Source organism: Physeter macrocephalus, chromosome 2, assembly GCF_002837175.3.
Source record: "Physeter macrocephalus isolate SW-GA chromosome 2, ASM283717v5, whole genome shotgun sequence".
Classification (NCBI taxonomy): domain Eukaryota; kingdom Metazoa; phylum Chordata; class Mammalia; order Artiodactyla; family Physeteridae; genus Physeter; species Physeter macrocephalus.
Genome location: NC_041215.1, coordinates 10,438,503 through 10,454,754, shown reverse-complemented (window position 1 = coordinate 10,454,754; position 16,252 = coordinate 10,438,503). Strand labels below are relative to the sequence as shown.

At 47.2% G+C, this 16,252-nt stretch overlaps 1 protein-coding gene across 1 annotated transcript in view; it reads right to left on the bottom strand.

The window, feature by feature from the left end:
• The window catches only part of ADAMTS2 (ADAM metallopeptidase with thrombospondin type 1 motif 2), a 241,542-nt gene that overhangs the window by 160,905 nt on the left and 64,385 nt on the right, over positions 1-16,252 (bottom strand). The window contains exon 3 of the mRNA XM_024116347.2: positions 3,338-3,497. Coding sequence (XP_023972115.1) covers positions 3,338-3,497 — 160 coding nt within the window. The remainder of the gene's footprint in view (positions 1-3,337; positions 3,498-16,252) is intronic.

Below are 16,252 nucleotides of genomic sequence, written 5' to 3'. Positions count from 1 at the left end.
GCACACCTCCCAACATATGGCCCTGGGCACAGGGTTGGCTCTGGGGAAGGCTGAGAAAGGGACTCAGGGTGCTGGGGAAAGGTCCAGTCCAGCAGAGGCCTGGAGATGCCTGAACCTCCTCTCCTCAAAAGGCCACACTGGCACCCTGGCCTTGGAACCCTGAACTTCTGGCCCAGCCAGGCTCCCAGGCCCAGCAGAGCCAAGCAGAGACACTTCTGCAACACCTGTGAGTCCAGTGAAGGAAAAAAAGTCATCCTGGTCTCCTTCAGTCCCTTGCCCACCCTGGTACCCTCCTCCAGGGCCTGAGGGTGACATGGCCGTGGGCTAAGCTGCCCAGTGCAACCTCTAACCATGGCCGAGTCCTGGAAGACACGCTAAAAGCATCATTTTCCATCCCTTCCCTGGGCAGTCTGCAACCCAGTAGCTGACCTAAGATGATGGAGACCGTTAGTGACAATGACGCTCTGAGGGTCCGGGAGCCCATGAGACCACCCCAGGAAGCCTGTTGGCTGCTCAGGGAAAACAGGGCAATGGCAGTGTGTCTCAATGCTCTGGAAGAGCTGTGTACAACACACGCTCCCACAAACACCCCACCCCACAGGCCCCCTCATCCATACCCTCACCACCCTCCGCAGGCACCCCCACCCCAACTCGCACACCCACACCCAGCCAGATGCTAATCTCCCAGACCAGGAGGCCCAGGACAGGTGTTTCCCCTTCCCCTTCCTCCAATGACCCATTATATCCATTGTCCATTGATAAATGGCCAGGGTATTTCAAACCTGCTTCCAGAAGTTGCCCTGTGGGGGCAGGAGGAAGCTTCCAGTCAGTACCTCCTGCCTTCTTTGGCCAGAACCACATTGACATATCAGGGTTCCCATCAGAATTCACCAGAAGAAAGGGTCTCCTAGCCTTATACACACACACTCGCACACACATCCTAAAAGCCTTTGCATGGAGGTCCTGGTATTCTGTGCCCAGTAGGCCATGTCCTCTTGCATGAAAGAGCACGGAGCAAACATGCTCAGCCAAGGACACTCCTTTTACATATCTCCCAGCTGCCACCGTGGGCCCTGACAAGGCCTGGGCTGACGGAGAGCAAGACTGTCGGGGGTCACCGCGGGCCCTGAGACCAGCTCCGGCATAAAATATGTCTGGACCGCCTCCAGTCAGTGAGTGGGCCTCAGCCCTGGGCCCAGTGGAAACAATCAGGCACGTGCAGGGAGAAATGTGCTCTCTGTGGACAAGTCACCCACACAGGGTCACGCTGACACTGGGCAGGGACGTCAAAGAAAGAGGGTCTGGCGCCAGACTCTGGGCCTGTGGCCGAGACCTACTCCCCTCGGCTCACAGCCTTCAGCCTACACACCCACAGCCCTGGGCTGAGGTCTAGAGCTCACCCCACCCCATTTCAGTGCAGCCTCAGCCCCAGACCCATGCAATTGGCCTTCCCTCTTCTAAGGTCAATGGTTTCTGGGCTTATTCTGAGTTTGAAATTCCTTTCCTGTGTTCTGAGTTCCAAGCTCTCACGAGAGATAGCTGGATGAGAAGGCTGGGGGAAGGATTCAAGAGAAGATGCCAAAAGGCCAACAGAAGCCCAGGAAATAAGGCAAGGCCCATCAGGCCATGAAGGAGGGCTGCCATGTTCAGGAGATAGGTACCACATTGAATTTGGGATTGGCACCCCGGCCCAGGGCACCTGGCAGCCTCACTGTGCAGGCTCCACCTCACCCAGCCTAAGTGGGCCCCCAGGGAACCCCCTGAATCTTCCGGTAGAGGCCAGCCCAGAAGCACCAAGTCCAAAGTGGCCAGGTCCTCAGCTCTGTGAGACACAGGCATTTCTAATCCCACAGGACAGATGAGAAGGCAGAGGCCAGAGGCCCAAACTTGCCCAAGGGCAGACAGCCAGCGAGGAGCGACACCAGGGCCCTGATCCCTGGTCTGGGGCACTTCCCCTGCCCCATTTCCATTCCTGCCCTCACCCAATGGGATTACTCTCCATTCCCCCCCATGCAGAGAAGCCCAAGGGTGGGAAAGAGGTAGGAGGGGCTGAAGCTGGGGAAGGCCAGACGGGCAGCGCCTGGGGTGCCCCCTTCACTGTTAGCAGCAGACCTACGATTCATCATCTGGGAAGAAGGGGCAGCTGGAAGTATTGATCGGCTCTAGAGAGCACTGGGATTCCTGATGGGACAATTCCTTTGCAAAAGTATCTGATACCATTCCTTGAAATCAGAATGGTGCCTTGCCAGGCTGCACCCAGTTGATCTGCCAGCTGGGAACTCAGAGAGACCTAAATTAAATGAGCCAAGGCTGCTTGGGGCAATGGGGGTGTCTCGGCTAATCACAGCACGGCTGGGCTGGCCCAGTAGGGCCTCTGGGGCTCACTGTAAACATGCAGATGAGCCTGACTCAAGACCCAGGCCTCAATGCCCTGCCTGCTGCCACCTGCCCTGGCCATGGGCGAGCGCAGCCAGGAATCTAGAACCCAAAACTGAGGGCTAAGCCCACCCTGCAAGAGCCAAGCACAGAGCCTGGGCACTGCCAGGACCACAGCCAGACCCCAACCTGGCCTCACTGAAGCCCGGGACCTGAGATCCTGAGAATATTGGGGAGGTTTGGGCTGAGGGTAGGTGTGTCCTCCTGAAGGGCTCTGAGAGGCTGCACCGCCTGCCCAGTAGCTCCTTCCACGCTCCTGGGCCCAGAGCGCACTTTGATTCTAAGCTGAAAAAGATAAAACCACATGAGTCTGTGCATAGGTTGCTGAGGCTGCTGGGAGCACCTCTGGGGTCTTTGTGGAGTACTTCCCTCCCCTCCTGGCATCTGAGCTGTCTCCCAGAGGGAGCAGGGTCCAATTGGGGCCAAAGAAGCACTCAGGGCCTTTCTCTGTGAGCAGCCAGGGAGGTGTGGTCACCACTGCAGGGAAAGCACAGCACAGAGGCAGGGGAAAGAGGCTGGGGATGGGGTCGAGGGGGCAGCAGACGTCTTCTTCAGAGGCATAGGCTCAGAGACATGGGCGCGAGACTCAGGCTGGGCTACAGGCCTGGTCTGGGTCTTGCCTCCTCCCTGACACTTGCCAGCCCTCAGGCAGCCAAAGGTAAGACCCTCAGGCAGCCTTTACTGCCTGCTGTCAAGGCCTCAGACCTACAAGCTTATGGCCCACATACACCCAAAGCAGAGGTCCCTGACCCAGCATCCCAGCACGCCCACTGTGCTATGTGGTCAGCAAGGGTGGGTCTCAGCCTTGGCCTGGGACCAGAGCTACAAAAAGGGCACCTGGGTTCCCCAGAGGGGACACTCAGGGTCCACCATGCAACCCTCCCACCTGCAGCAGCCTTACCTGTGTCCAGGGCCTGTGGCCCCCCCAGAGGAGGGGGTCTGGAGGTGGGCGGCCGGCGATACACCACATGCACACGGCCCTGCTCAGCCTCCTTTGCCGCCAGACCCTTCTCCAGGGGCTCGATAAAGAACTCCTCCTCCTCCATACGGATCAGGCCAGCCTGCAGGGCAAAGATGAGACTGTTCAAATTCCCAGCGCACAGCAGGCCAAGGAAGAGAAGCAGTGAGGAGGGCCGCAGAGAGCAGAACCTCCAACCTGGCTGAGCAGAGCCCAGTGAACCCTGCCCAGCACCCCAGCTAGGTGCTAGGCTTGAACCCCAGGCTGGGAAGGGCACAAACAGGTGGCCCTAGAGGCCCCAACATTCCAGAGGCTCCACTTCCAGCCACCAAGGCCAGAGCCATTTGGGGGTGATGAACCCTGTCTGAGGAAGGGGTTCTTGCCTGGGTTATCCCCCACCTTCACCCCCAGGAGCCCAAAGTCCAAGACAAAGGCCAAAACTGTCAGGACTGAATCTGCCACAGATATGTTCAGTTGGACCTAAAGAGTGTTTTCAAAGTTCTGAACCCAACACTCAAAATGATGAGATTTCATGTTTCAAAAATGGAATTCCATCTTTCCTTGGAAAATGCAGGCTCTGACCACAGTGCATGGCACCCAGCAGTGGACACCACAGATGGGAGCATGCACCACTGCAGCTGGCCACAGTCCCCACTGTCTATCCTTGTATCCACAACAGTCACCAACCCAAACTCTACATCAACTGAAGCCTCCCCCAAAACTGGCTATGGTCTTCCATGCTGCAAAGCCCTTGATGAACCCTTGTCCCCATCAGGATTCAGGCTACTCTGTACTCTGGCATCCAAGGCTCTCAGCCTGCCACTGTCCTCTTTGCCCCCAGCTCACACACCTCACACCAGTCGCTGAAACAGTCCTGTCCTTCCAATACAGTGCACACTGCCTCGCCTTCAGGCTCCTGCCCCACGAAGCCCTCAGCTTGGAAGGCCCTGCTCCTGCCCCCAGCCTTGGCCATCAGGTAAACTCTAATTCTCCCTTCAGTGCTTGGCTCAGACCCCCCATATGCCACACCCCTACTGCAGGTACATGGCCCTGCCCTCCCCTTGAGGCCATCCTGCCATCACTGCCCCATCCAGCTCCCACACTTTTGATTTTTTGGTCCATTACCCATAAACCAATAGTCTTGCACTAGGAGTCCCCACTGTGTCAACCTGCAGATGTATTTCCTTTAGATCACACAGTTATGACCCACTCGGGGTTTAGGGGTTTTTTTAAACCACTTTTTTGAGGCATGACTGACATGTAAAAAGATGTACATAGTTAATATATACAACTCAGTGAGTTTGGGAATGAGTATACATTCATGAAACCATCACCACCATGAAGGCCATAAACATATCCATCACCTCTCACAGTATCCTCCCACCCTTTTTATTGTTATCATTTTTTTGTGGTAAGAACACTACATGTAATAACCATCTTAGCAAATTTTAAGTATATGATTTTTTTTGATAGAATATTGTTAGTTATAGGCACTGTGCTATATAAAAGATCTCCAGAACTTACTTATCTTGCATAACTGAAATTCTGTGCTCTTTGACAATCACCTCCCATTTCCTCCTCCCTCCAGCCCCTGGCAATCACCATCTGACACTCTACTTCTATGAGTTTGACCATTCTACATGTAAGTGAGATCTTGCAGTATTTGTCTTTCTGTGTCTAGTTTATTTCACTTAGCATAATATCCTCCAGTTTCAGCTATTTTGCCGCAAATGGCAGGATCTCCTTCTTTATAAAGGCTGAATAATATTCCATTGTACATATGTACCACATTTCCTTATCAATTTGTCATCCACAGATAGACATTTGGATTGTTTCCATGTCCATTGTGAATAATGCTGTAATAAACATGGAGGTACAGATATCTCTTCAGTATTCTGTTTTCATTTTCTTTGGGCACATTGCCAGAAGTGGGATTGTTGGTCACATGGTAGTTCTATTTTTAATTTTTTGAGGAACTTACATATTGGTTTCCATAGTGACTAAACCAATTTTCATTCCCATCAACAGTGCACAAGGGTTCCCTTTCTCCACATCCTCACCAACACTTGTTATCTTTTGTCTTTTTGATAACTTTTCTAACAGATGTGGCATGATATCTCATTGTGGTTTTAACTTGTGTTTCCCTGATGATTAGTAATGTTGAGCACCTTTTTACATACTTATTGCCCATTTGTATGTCTTCTTTGGAAAAATGTTTGTTTGGGTCCTTTGCCCACTTTAAATTTATATATATATATATATATATATATATATATATATATATATATATATATATGGCTTTTGAGTTGTATGAGCTCCTTCTATATTTTGGATATTAATCCCTTATCCAATAAGAGGTTTGCAAATATTTTCTCTCATTCTCTAGGTTGCCTTTTCATCTTGTTGATAGTTGCTTTGCTATGCAGAAGTTTTATAGTGTGATGTAGTCCCACTTGTTGATTTTTGCTTTTATTGCTTATGCTTTGGTGTAATAGCCAAAAAATCATTGCCAAGACCAATGCCAAGGAGTTTTCCCCTATGTATTCTTCTAAGAGTTTTATGGTCTCAGGTCTTAGGTTTAAATCTTTAATCCATTTCCAAATTAATCCAGTTAATTTTTGTGAGTGATGTAGGACAGGGGTCCAATTTCATTCTTTTGCATGTGAATATTCAGTTTTCCCAGCACCATTTATTGAAAAGACCATCTTTTCACCTTAATTATTCTTGACTCCCTTGTCAAATATAAGTTGGCTGTATATGCATAGGATTATTTCTGGGGTCTTGATTCTGTTCCCTTGGTCTATGTGTCTGTTTTTATGTCAGGACCATACAGTTTTGATTACTACAGCTTTGTAATATAGTTTGAAATCAGGATGTGTGATGCCTCCAACTTTGTTCTGTCTCAAGATTGCTTTGGCTATTTGAAGTCTTTTGTGGTTCCATAAAAATTTTAGGACTTTTTTTCTATTGGAATTCGTAATTTTGATAGGGACTGCACTGAATCTATAAATGGTTTGGGGCACTATGGATATTTTAACAATATTAACTCTTCTGATCCATGAACACAGTATATCTTTCCATTTATTTGTGTCTTCTTCAATATCTTTAATCAGTATCTTATAGTTTTTGGTGCACAGATCTTCCACTTCTTTGGGTAAATTTATCCCCTAAGTATTTTACTATATTAGATGCTATTGTAAATGGAAATGTTTCCTTTATTTCTTTTTCAGATAGTTCACTATTAGTGTATAGAAATGCAACTGATTTTTGTATGTTGATTCTGTATCCTAAAACTTTACTGAATTTGTTAATTAGTTCTAACAGTTTTTTTGGTGGAGTCTTTAGAATTTTCTACATACAAGATCATGTCCTAAGGAATCAGGGATAATTTTACTACTTCTTTTCCTATTTGGATGTCTTTTATTTCTTTTCCTTGCTCTGGCAAGAAAGCAAGTTCCAGTACTATTTTGAATAGGAGTGGTGAGAATGGGCACCCTTGTCTTATTCATGACCTTAGAGAGAAAGCTTTCAACTATTCACCACTGAGTATGATATTAGCTATGGGCTGTCACATATGGTCTTTATTATGTTGAGGTATGTTCCTTCTATACTTAATTTGTTTAGAGTTTTTATCATGAAAGATGTTGAATTTCGTCAAGTGCTTTTTCTGCACTGATTGAAATGTTCATATAAATTTTATTTTTCATTCTATTAAGGTGGTATATCACATCTATTGATTTGCATATGTTGAACCAAACTTTCATCCCAAGGATGAATCCCACTTGATCATGGTGTATAATCTTTTTAATGTGCTGTTGAATTCGGTTTGCTAATATTTTGTCAAGAATTTTTTCATCTATATTCATTGGGGATATTCGCCTGTAGTTTTCTTTTCTTATAGTGTCCTTATCTGGCTTTGGTATTAGGATAATGCTGGCCTCACAAAAATGAGTTTAGGAGTGTTCCCTCCTCTTTAAATTTTTGGAAGAGTTTGAGAAGGGTTGACATTAATTCTTCAGTAAATGTTTGGTAGAATTTACCCATGATATCATGTAGTCTTGGGCTTTTCTTTGTTTGGAGATTTTTGATTACTGATTCAATCTCCTTACTCATTATTGTTCTGTTCAGATTATCTATTTCTTCATGATTCAGTCTTGGTAGGTTGTCTGATTCTAGTAATTTATCCATTTCTTCTAGGTTGGTCAATTTGTTGGTGTATACGTATTCATAGTAGTCTCTTATGATCCTTTATATTTCTGTAATATCAGCTGTAATGTCTCCTCTTTCATTTATTATGAGTCTTCTCTTTTTCTTGGTAAGTCTAGCTAAACGTTTGTCAATTTTATTTTTTCAAACAAAAACAAATCTTAGTTTTGTTTATATTTTTCACTGTTTTTCTATTTCACTTATTGCTACTTTGATCTTTGTTACCTGCTTCCTTCTGCTAACTTTGGGCTTAGTTTGTTCATCTTTTCCTAGTTCCTTGAGATATAAAGTTAGGTTGTTTATTTGAGATCTTTTTTATTGTAGACATTTATTGCTATAAACTTTCCTCTCAGAACTGCTTTTACTGTGTCACATAAGTTTTGGTATGCTGTGTTTCCATTTTTGTTTGTTTCAAGATATTTTCTTTATTCCCTTTTGATTTCTTCTTTGACCCATTTGTTGTTCAGGAGTGTATTAATTTCTATGTATTGAGAATTTTCCAGTTCTCCTTCTGTTACTGATTTCTAGTTTCATACCACTGTAGTCAGAAAAGTTACTTGGTATGACTTCAGTCTTTTAAATTTGCTAAGACTCGTTTTTTGACCTAATAATATATGACCTATCCTGGAAATTGTTGCATGCAGGCTTGAGAAAAATGTGTATCCTGCTACTGTTGGGTGGAATGTTCTGTTAAATATCTGTTAAGTCCATTTGGCCTACAGTATAGCTCAAGTCCGATGTTTTCTTATTGATTTTCTGTCTGGATGATCTATCCATTGCTGAAAGTGGGGCACTGAAGTCTCCTACTGTTATTGTATTGTTGTCTATTTCTCCTTTCAGATCTATTACTATTTGATTAATATATTTAGGTGCTTTGATGTTGAGTGCATATATATTTACAATTGTTATATTCTCATGATGGATTACCACTTTATCATTATATAATGACCTTCTTTGTTTCTCGTTACAGTTTTTTGACTTAGTCTGTTTTGTCTTATGTAAGTATAGCTCACCCCTGCTCTCTTTTGGTTTCCCTTTGCATGGAATATCTTTTTCCATCCCTTCACTTTGAGTTTATGTGTGTCCTTAAAGCTGAAGTGAATCTCTTGTTGGCAGCATATAGTTGGGTCTTGGTTTTTTGTTTTGTTTTGTTTGTTTTAATCTATTCAGCCACTCTATATCTTTTGATTGGAGAATTTAACCCACTGACATTTAAAGTAATTATTGATAAGTAAGGACTTACCAAAGCCATCTTGTTAATTATTTTCTGACTTTTTTGTAATTCCTTTCTTCCTCTCTTGCTGTCTTCCTTTGTGAATTGATGACTTTCTATAGTGATGTACTTTGATTCCCTTCTCTATATCTTGTGTGTATTTTTATCTTGTGTGTAAAAAGGTTTTTGTTTTTTGGTTACTCTGAGGCTTACTTGAAACATTTTAGAGATATAACAGTTTATTTTAAGTTAATAACAATTTAATTTCAATTGCATGCAAAAACCCTGTACTTTTATTCCTCACCTCCACATTTTATGTGTTTTTTTGTTTTGTTTTGTTTTGTTTTTTGCGGTACGTGGCCCTCTCACTGTTGTGGCCTCTCCCGCTGCGGAGCACAGGCTCCGGACACGCAGGCTCAGCAGCCATGGCTCACGGGCCTAGCTGCTCCGCGGCATGTGGGATCTTCCCGGACCGGGGCACGAACCCATGTCCCCTGCATCGGCAGGCGGACTCTCAACCACTGCGCCACCAGGGAAGTCCCACATTTTATGTTTTTAACATTACAATTTACATCTTTTTATATTGTGTATCCATTAACAAATCATCGTAGCTATAGCTATTTGTAATACTTTGGTTCTTTAACCTGTATACCAGAGTTAAGTAGTTAACACCACACCATATTACAGAATTAGAGTATTCTGAAGTTGACTATATACCTACCTTTACCAGTGTATTATATATATTCATGTGTTTTTATGTTACTAATTAGTGTCATTTTGCTTCAGCTTAAAGAACTCCTTTCAGCATTTCTCACAAGGTAGATCTAGTAGTAATGAGCTCTCTGTTTGTTTGTTTGGGAAAGTCTTTACCTTGCCTTCATTTCTGAAAGACACTTTGCCAAGTAAAGCATTCTTTGTTGGTAGTTTTTTCCTTTCAGCACTTCGAATATATCATTCTACTCACTCCTGGCCTGCAAGGTTTCTGCTGAGAAATCCACTCATGGCCTTATTGGGATTCTCTTGTATGAGAGAAATTTTTTCTCTTGCTACTTTTAAAATTATCTCTTTGTCTTTGCTTTTAGATAGTTTATTATAATGTGACTTGGAGAAGATCATTTTGGGGTGACCTAGTAGCTTCATGAACTTAGATGTCTAAATATCTCTCCAAGGTTTGGGAAGTTCTCAGCTACTCTTTCTTTAAATAAACCCTCTGCCACGTTCTCCCCCTCTTCTCCTTCTTGGGCTTCAATAATGCATAGATTGTTTCTCTTAATGAGTCCCATAGGTTTCCTCATTCCTTTTTATTCTTTTTTCTTCTTGCTCCGCTGATTAGATAATTTCAAATGATCTGTCTTCTAGTTCACTGATTTTCTCTTCTGCTTGGTCCAGCTGGTGTTGATGCTCTCTATTGAATTCTTCAGCCATTGTATTCTTCAGCTCCAAAATTTTGTTTGGTTCTTTTTATGTTTTCTATTTCTTTGTTGAAATTTTCATTTTGTTCTTGTATTGTTTTCCTGATTTCATTAAATTTTTTATCTGTGTTATCTTGTAGCTTTCTGAGCATCTTTAGAACAATAATTTTGACTTTTTTGTCAGGCAATTCATGTATCTCATTTCTCGTGGGTCAGTTACTGGAAATTTACTGTGTTCCTTTGATGATGTGATGTTTCCCCAATTCTTCAAAATCCTTGTGCCTTGCATAGCTTTCTGCACATTTCCAGATTTTATGGACTGGCTTCAGTAAGAAAGACCTTCACCTGCAGTGGGGTGGGGGGCACACTGGATCTAGTGATGCAGAGCACCAAGTGTGGGGAGTATGGTGGCTTTGGGTCCAGAGGAGAGGTGATGTCTCATTGGCTCAGGCTGCTAGATCCATGACATCAACAGTTCTGTGGTCCTTGGTGACAACTGCTGCAGGGAGTCCACAATGGCCGCAAGGACTCTTGAGGTCTTCAGTGGGGCCTCCAGGTCCAGCAGCTAGGCACCAGGGTATGCAGTGGTGGTGGCCAGAACCAATAGTATGCGCATACACAGCTTCAGGGGCCAGCTGCAGGTGCCTGGGTAGTAGCAGTGTCCAGTTGCAGACATACTCATGACAAGGGTCAGGGCCAGCAGGAAGGACAAGTGTCAACTGTGGGCTCACTAGCAGCTACCTGAGCCCTGGCTGTTGATGTGCACTCTTAGGGCTGCAGGGTCTCACCATGGGGGCACACATGGCAGTGGAGGCTGGTGATGGGAATCAGGTTGATGGCATACATGTGCACAGCTGGAGGCTAGTCCTGAGTGTATGCATAGTGGTAGGGGTCAACCATAGTGGTCTAGGCTGGTGTTTTGCACTTATGCAGCTGCAGAGGCCTGGGCCAGTTGCCCGTACAGATCCTTGTTGAGGGCGGGGGTGGGGATGGAGGAAGCAAGAGGGCTCAGGTGCCTGGTGTCTGTGAATGCAAAAACCTGTAGAGCAAAACCTCAGCTCTAAAATCTGCAGGAGGTTTGCAGCAGCTGTGCTGGCCATTGGTTTCTTCAGTGGTGAAAGCTGCTGGGGGCCTCTGCAGAGCAGGCCACAAAGAACCATGGTCGCTCCCACTACATGGCTGGTGGGAGCCCCTGTCCTTCTTCCTTGCTCCTAGCTGTTTCTATTCATCTCACCTTTGCTGGTCTCTGGGTGGGGTGAAACCTAAGTGGGTCCTTTGTGCAGTGCCCAAAGAGGCTAGGGAAACTGGTCGCTCACCCCACTCTCCCTTTCCCGGTTAGGGAAATTCTTTCTTGCTGGGGATGACAGGACGATGCAGGCAGAATGAAGCCGTCTTCCCTCTCTTCTTGTGCAGTTATTCTCAAGTTTTTTGTTCCACTGTGTTACTGAAGTTTCTTAAGTGGACTCCTGAGCTCTCCTAGAGTTGTTTTTGTTCATGGATAGCTGTTTAATTATTCATCTTTTGGGGGGGATGGAGGCTGGGGTCCCCTAACACATCAACTTAGTGACTTCACTCGGGTTTTTAAAAGCTTGAATTAGTTGCTCTGACTTAAGAATCAGAGGGTTCCACGTAAATGAGCAGATTTCCAGATTCTCTCAAAACATCAGAAAGGCCAGCATTTTCTGTTGTCCATCTGCTTAGCTGGCAGTGGCCAGAGGTCCCCTTTAGGGTTCTCCCCTTGAGCCTCCAGAGGGAATACAGCCCTGCCAGTACCTACTTTGGCCTCCAGACCTGTGACAGAGAAAGTTTCTGTTGTTTTCAGTAATTTCCAGCAGCCGCAGGAAACTAATACATGGTCCCAGTGGGTAGTGGAATGAAGTGGGTGGCCATTCTCTGTACAGCACAGGATGAGGCGCAAGAGCTGCAGACCCCTGGGGACACAGCTTTAAGGCATCTTGGACTTCTGGGGAAGGGGTCCAGGACAAAGAGGAAGGGCAGGAGCCAGAGCGATGAGGGCCAAGACTGGGACACCAAGGTCACCAGACCGTGGGAAGATACAGGAGAGGAAAGACCCATGGGAACCCTGCAAGCCCCCACACTCTGACTCATCCCTGGGTCCCAGGGCCCTTCCAGGCCTGGAGAGGTGAGCAAATGTTTGTAAGATGAGTAAATAAATGACCCCAAAACTGCAGGACGTGTACTCTGAGAGAGAGACAGATGGCAGGGTGAGTATACTGGGGGCCATCCCCTTCTACTGGCACATGGTTAAGAGTGTTTACAATAGCAAACATTTCTCTGTGCAGCCATTAACGTTTCCCATGTTTGTGGTTTGGGGGAAGACTGGTGTCTCAAACCCCTCTAATTAATGGAACCCATTCAAGGACATGTGGCAAGGTGGCAGCAGGTGAACAGTCTGGGAGTCTGGTGTTCTGAGTTCCCAGCACCATTTCTGTCTGGCCAGGCTGCCTCAGCCCAGGTGCCAAAGCTCCTGGGCCTCCAATTACTCACGTGTAAAGGGGGGTGGTTCTCCCTCCCCTCATGTGGTTGCTGAAGGAGCATATGCAGCCTGGGAGGCACTCAGAACCACAGCACATGTAGGAAGCACTCTGCAACCCAAGTGATGTCATCCACTTGCTTGCTTTCCAAAGGAGAAAACTGAGACTGAGGGGCGGGAAGGCCTACCAGGGACACACGGGGTCTAGGAATCAAACCCCAGACCCCAGATGGAACGAGTATCTCCTGGGTGGAGACCAGGCCTATCCTGACAATTAAGGCAGGGCACTAGGGCATCAGGGTCCAGCAGGGCATCCCCCTCTTCTGGAGGGACACTTGTACCCCAGGCTTAGAGCCATCTATGCCACAGGCCCAGCATCCTGGAGTTGTTCTGGAGTGACCCAGAGTGACAATGACCCAGAAGCCAATCTGGTGAGGAGCAGTCCTCTCTGGCCTGAGAGACCCCAGGGCAATTTGGAGTCTCCCTGTACACAGGAATCGGGTTCTTCTCCTTGATCGGCCTTCTGGTGAAAGGCCGCTGGGCTGACAAAAGGGCACTGGATCTCTTTGATGCTGACCTCTACCTTGCTGTTGTCAGGAAGTCAGGGCCCAAGTTGGCCAAGCTGCCTGGCAGGGACCCTCCCAAGGGCCCATCTGAAGGGCAATGAAGTGCCCTGAGATAAATCGGAAGTATGGCACCAGTTTACTCAGGTTTCCTCATGCAACCAAAGACTTCAAACTGACAGTTCTCTCATGGAGAAGTTATATCCCTCACCAGCATCAGCCCGTCTCTGACAGGTACTATGGAACATACCTGGGGGTCACATTGATGAACATGGATGGCACCTGCCCCAAGAGCAGAAGCTGACCACTCGAGACCAGTGGATGACCACCCCAGACCAGCATTCGGTCACCCTGAGGCCAGAGGCTGCTCACCTCAAGACCAGCACTGACCATCCCAGGAGCAATGGGTGACCACCTGAGCCCAGCGGCTGATCACTCCTCAGGGCCATTGGCCAGAGTACTGCCTGGTGAGGGGCTCTCCACAAAGAAAGCAGGGTTCCTTTTATTGCCTGATTTTCAAGCATTTTAGTATGCATGCCAGGAATAATCTGTCTGAAAAACTGCAAAAGAAAATTGACAAGAGGACAAGGTACAGAACGTGGGCTATGTTTTGCTGAGTTTTTTCCAGGACTTTGATTTTCCTGCTGCCAGTGGTAAGTATATCTGGTTTTACATGTAATTTTTATTAATAGGAATCAGTTTCTTCTCCCACTTGGTAAATATTAAAGAAGTCTCTGAAGCACACTGAGATGAAGGGCATTCAATCAGGAGCCTGACCGTGTCTGTCCAGCCTGGTGTTCCACGGAGGGGCTGACACCCAGACCCTGGCTCTCACCTGAAATCCACTCTGCTCTTGAACTCTGTGACTGTCAGCCTAACCTGGCCAGGAGAGAGGCTCATGGGAGGACTCTATTCTCAACCCTCAGGTGCCTCTACAGAGGCCTGGAACCTGGCAGTTCTTTGGTCATCAAATCAAATCACTAGTTCTCAGATCTTGGTGAATTATAAGATGCCTGCCCTACCTCCTCCTTCCTCTATGCCCTGTTCCTTTGCTGTTTGGTTTTTTACTTTTTTTTTTTTTTTTTTAAGCTGCACCTCACGGCTTGTGGCATCTTAGTTCCCCAACCAGGGATTGAACTTGGACTCCGGCAGTGAAAGCACCAAGTCCTCACCACTGGACCGCCAGGGAATTCCCTGCTGTTTGGTTTTTGATGAAGTAGTCACTAGAAATGGAAACTAAAAGTTAAACATTTATCAGAATCAAGAGGCTTGACAGATATCCTCTATTACTTTGAATTTTAAAGCACTAGAGATACTGACACTCTCAGTGTTGGGGTCTCACAGGCAAGCAAGTGTGCATCCTGTTCCTATGTGTGAGGTGCCCAGTTTGCCGTCCCCACTGGCTCCTTCAGTGGAAGCCACAGTCTGCAGCATGTGGCAGGCACCTGCGTGTGTGTGATGGGGACCAGGTCTGTCACTCAGCCTTGTCATTCTTGCAGCCTCCGGCACCAAGACTGTCAGGTGTCTGTCAAGGTTGCAGAAGTGACAATCAAGAATAGAGAGAAAAAAAGAAGTTGGTCCAAAACCAGAAGGATCTAGATTTTGAGAGAGGACAAGACAGCATGCATCTGCATCGGCTCACATTCGCCCCAAACTCAACCTTGCTCTGATACACGTGCATGTGCGCGCACACACACACACACACACACACACACACACACACACGCACACACACTCTTGCCACAGGAATTCCCCCAAAATGCTGGCATCTGGTAAGATTCCTGCTCCTGGAGATATTTTAGCTCCGAGAGAACTGTATCCTTTCTTCCATTCTTCCTTTTGGTAATGAACCCAGGAGATTCAGTTGGACACCGGCCTCCCCTGCAGGGAGAAAGGCCACATGGCCAGGCCTGGTCTGATGATGGTGTAATGGCGACACTGCCAAAACGGGGTCTGCCACTTCCAGGGCATCTCACCCAGCCTGCTTGGGCACTCTTTCCCCTCCCAGCTCCCTGGGGAAGACAAGGGCAACCCTGGAAGCTTGATGGGGAGGGGACTGGACCCCAACCGCTGACCCCTCTTAGGCATTAGAACCAAATCCCATTGGATTTAAGCCCCTCCATCTTAGCAACTAAGGGCTCCTTCACAGTTCAGCATGACAGCAGATGTTTTGCATACTGATTTTTCCACTTTTCCAAAAGTAGCACCAGCCATCTCTTGGGGGGAGCTGGCCACTAGAAAGTGACAGCAATTCCATGGAGTCATTTGTCTTCTCCCCTGCGTCTCTGTCAGCTACTGTTCTAACCCTTCCAGAACATCACCTTCTGGAGCGGTCTGTTATGGATGCCCTTGCCTCCCCTGCTCTCTGCCTCATTTGGTGGACCCACGGGGCCTTGCCATGTGCCATCCTCACCCCTCCTTCCTCTTGGGAAGCCATTCCTCCTCTTGGTGTGTAGGCCACGGCTTGTCCTCCCAGTTCAGCGGGGAAGCTATGGCTGGAACTGGGCTTTGCAGTGTTCTACTGAGCTGAGTGACCACAAACAGAATCGTCCCTGAGTGCCACAGAGCCCCGACGAGTTCACTCGACAGGCCCTGCCCCTTCTTGGAACTGGTTTCAGGACCTCTGGATCCTTTGCTCCAGAAAGTCCCTCTTTTGCCCTAAGATGGCCAGAGTCAGTTTCTGAGGCTCAAAACCATGAAGCCCTGTGCTCAGCCGGGTGCTAAGGAAGGCCGAACCCCACTTTGAAGGGCAGGGTGGAGGGAGAGATGACCACAGGGAGCAATCACTGGATGCAGAGCCAGGAGACCTGGCTCCAAATCCTGGTCTTGGGCCAGCCCTGTTCCCTCTGCAGCCCCCTTAACTGCAAAGTGAGGAGCGGAGCCAGATGACCTGCAAATTAGGGGCGTGGTGGCACCTGCGTGACCCCTGGGCTTCAGTCCCCGCTGTAAGCCAGGTGTTCTACAGGAGCC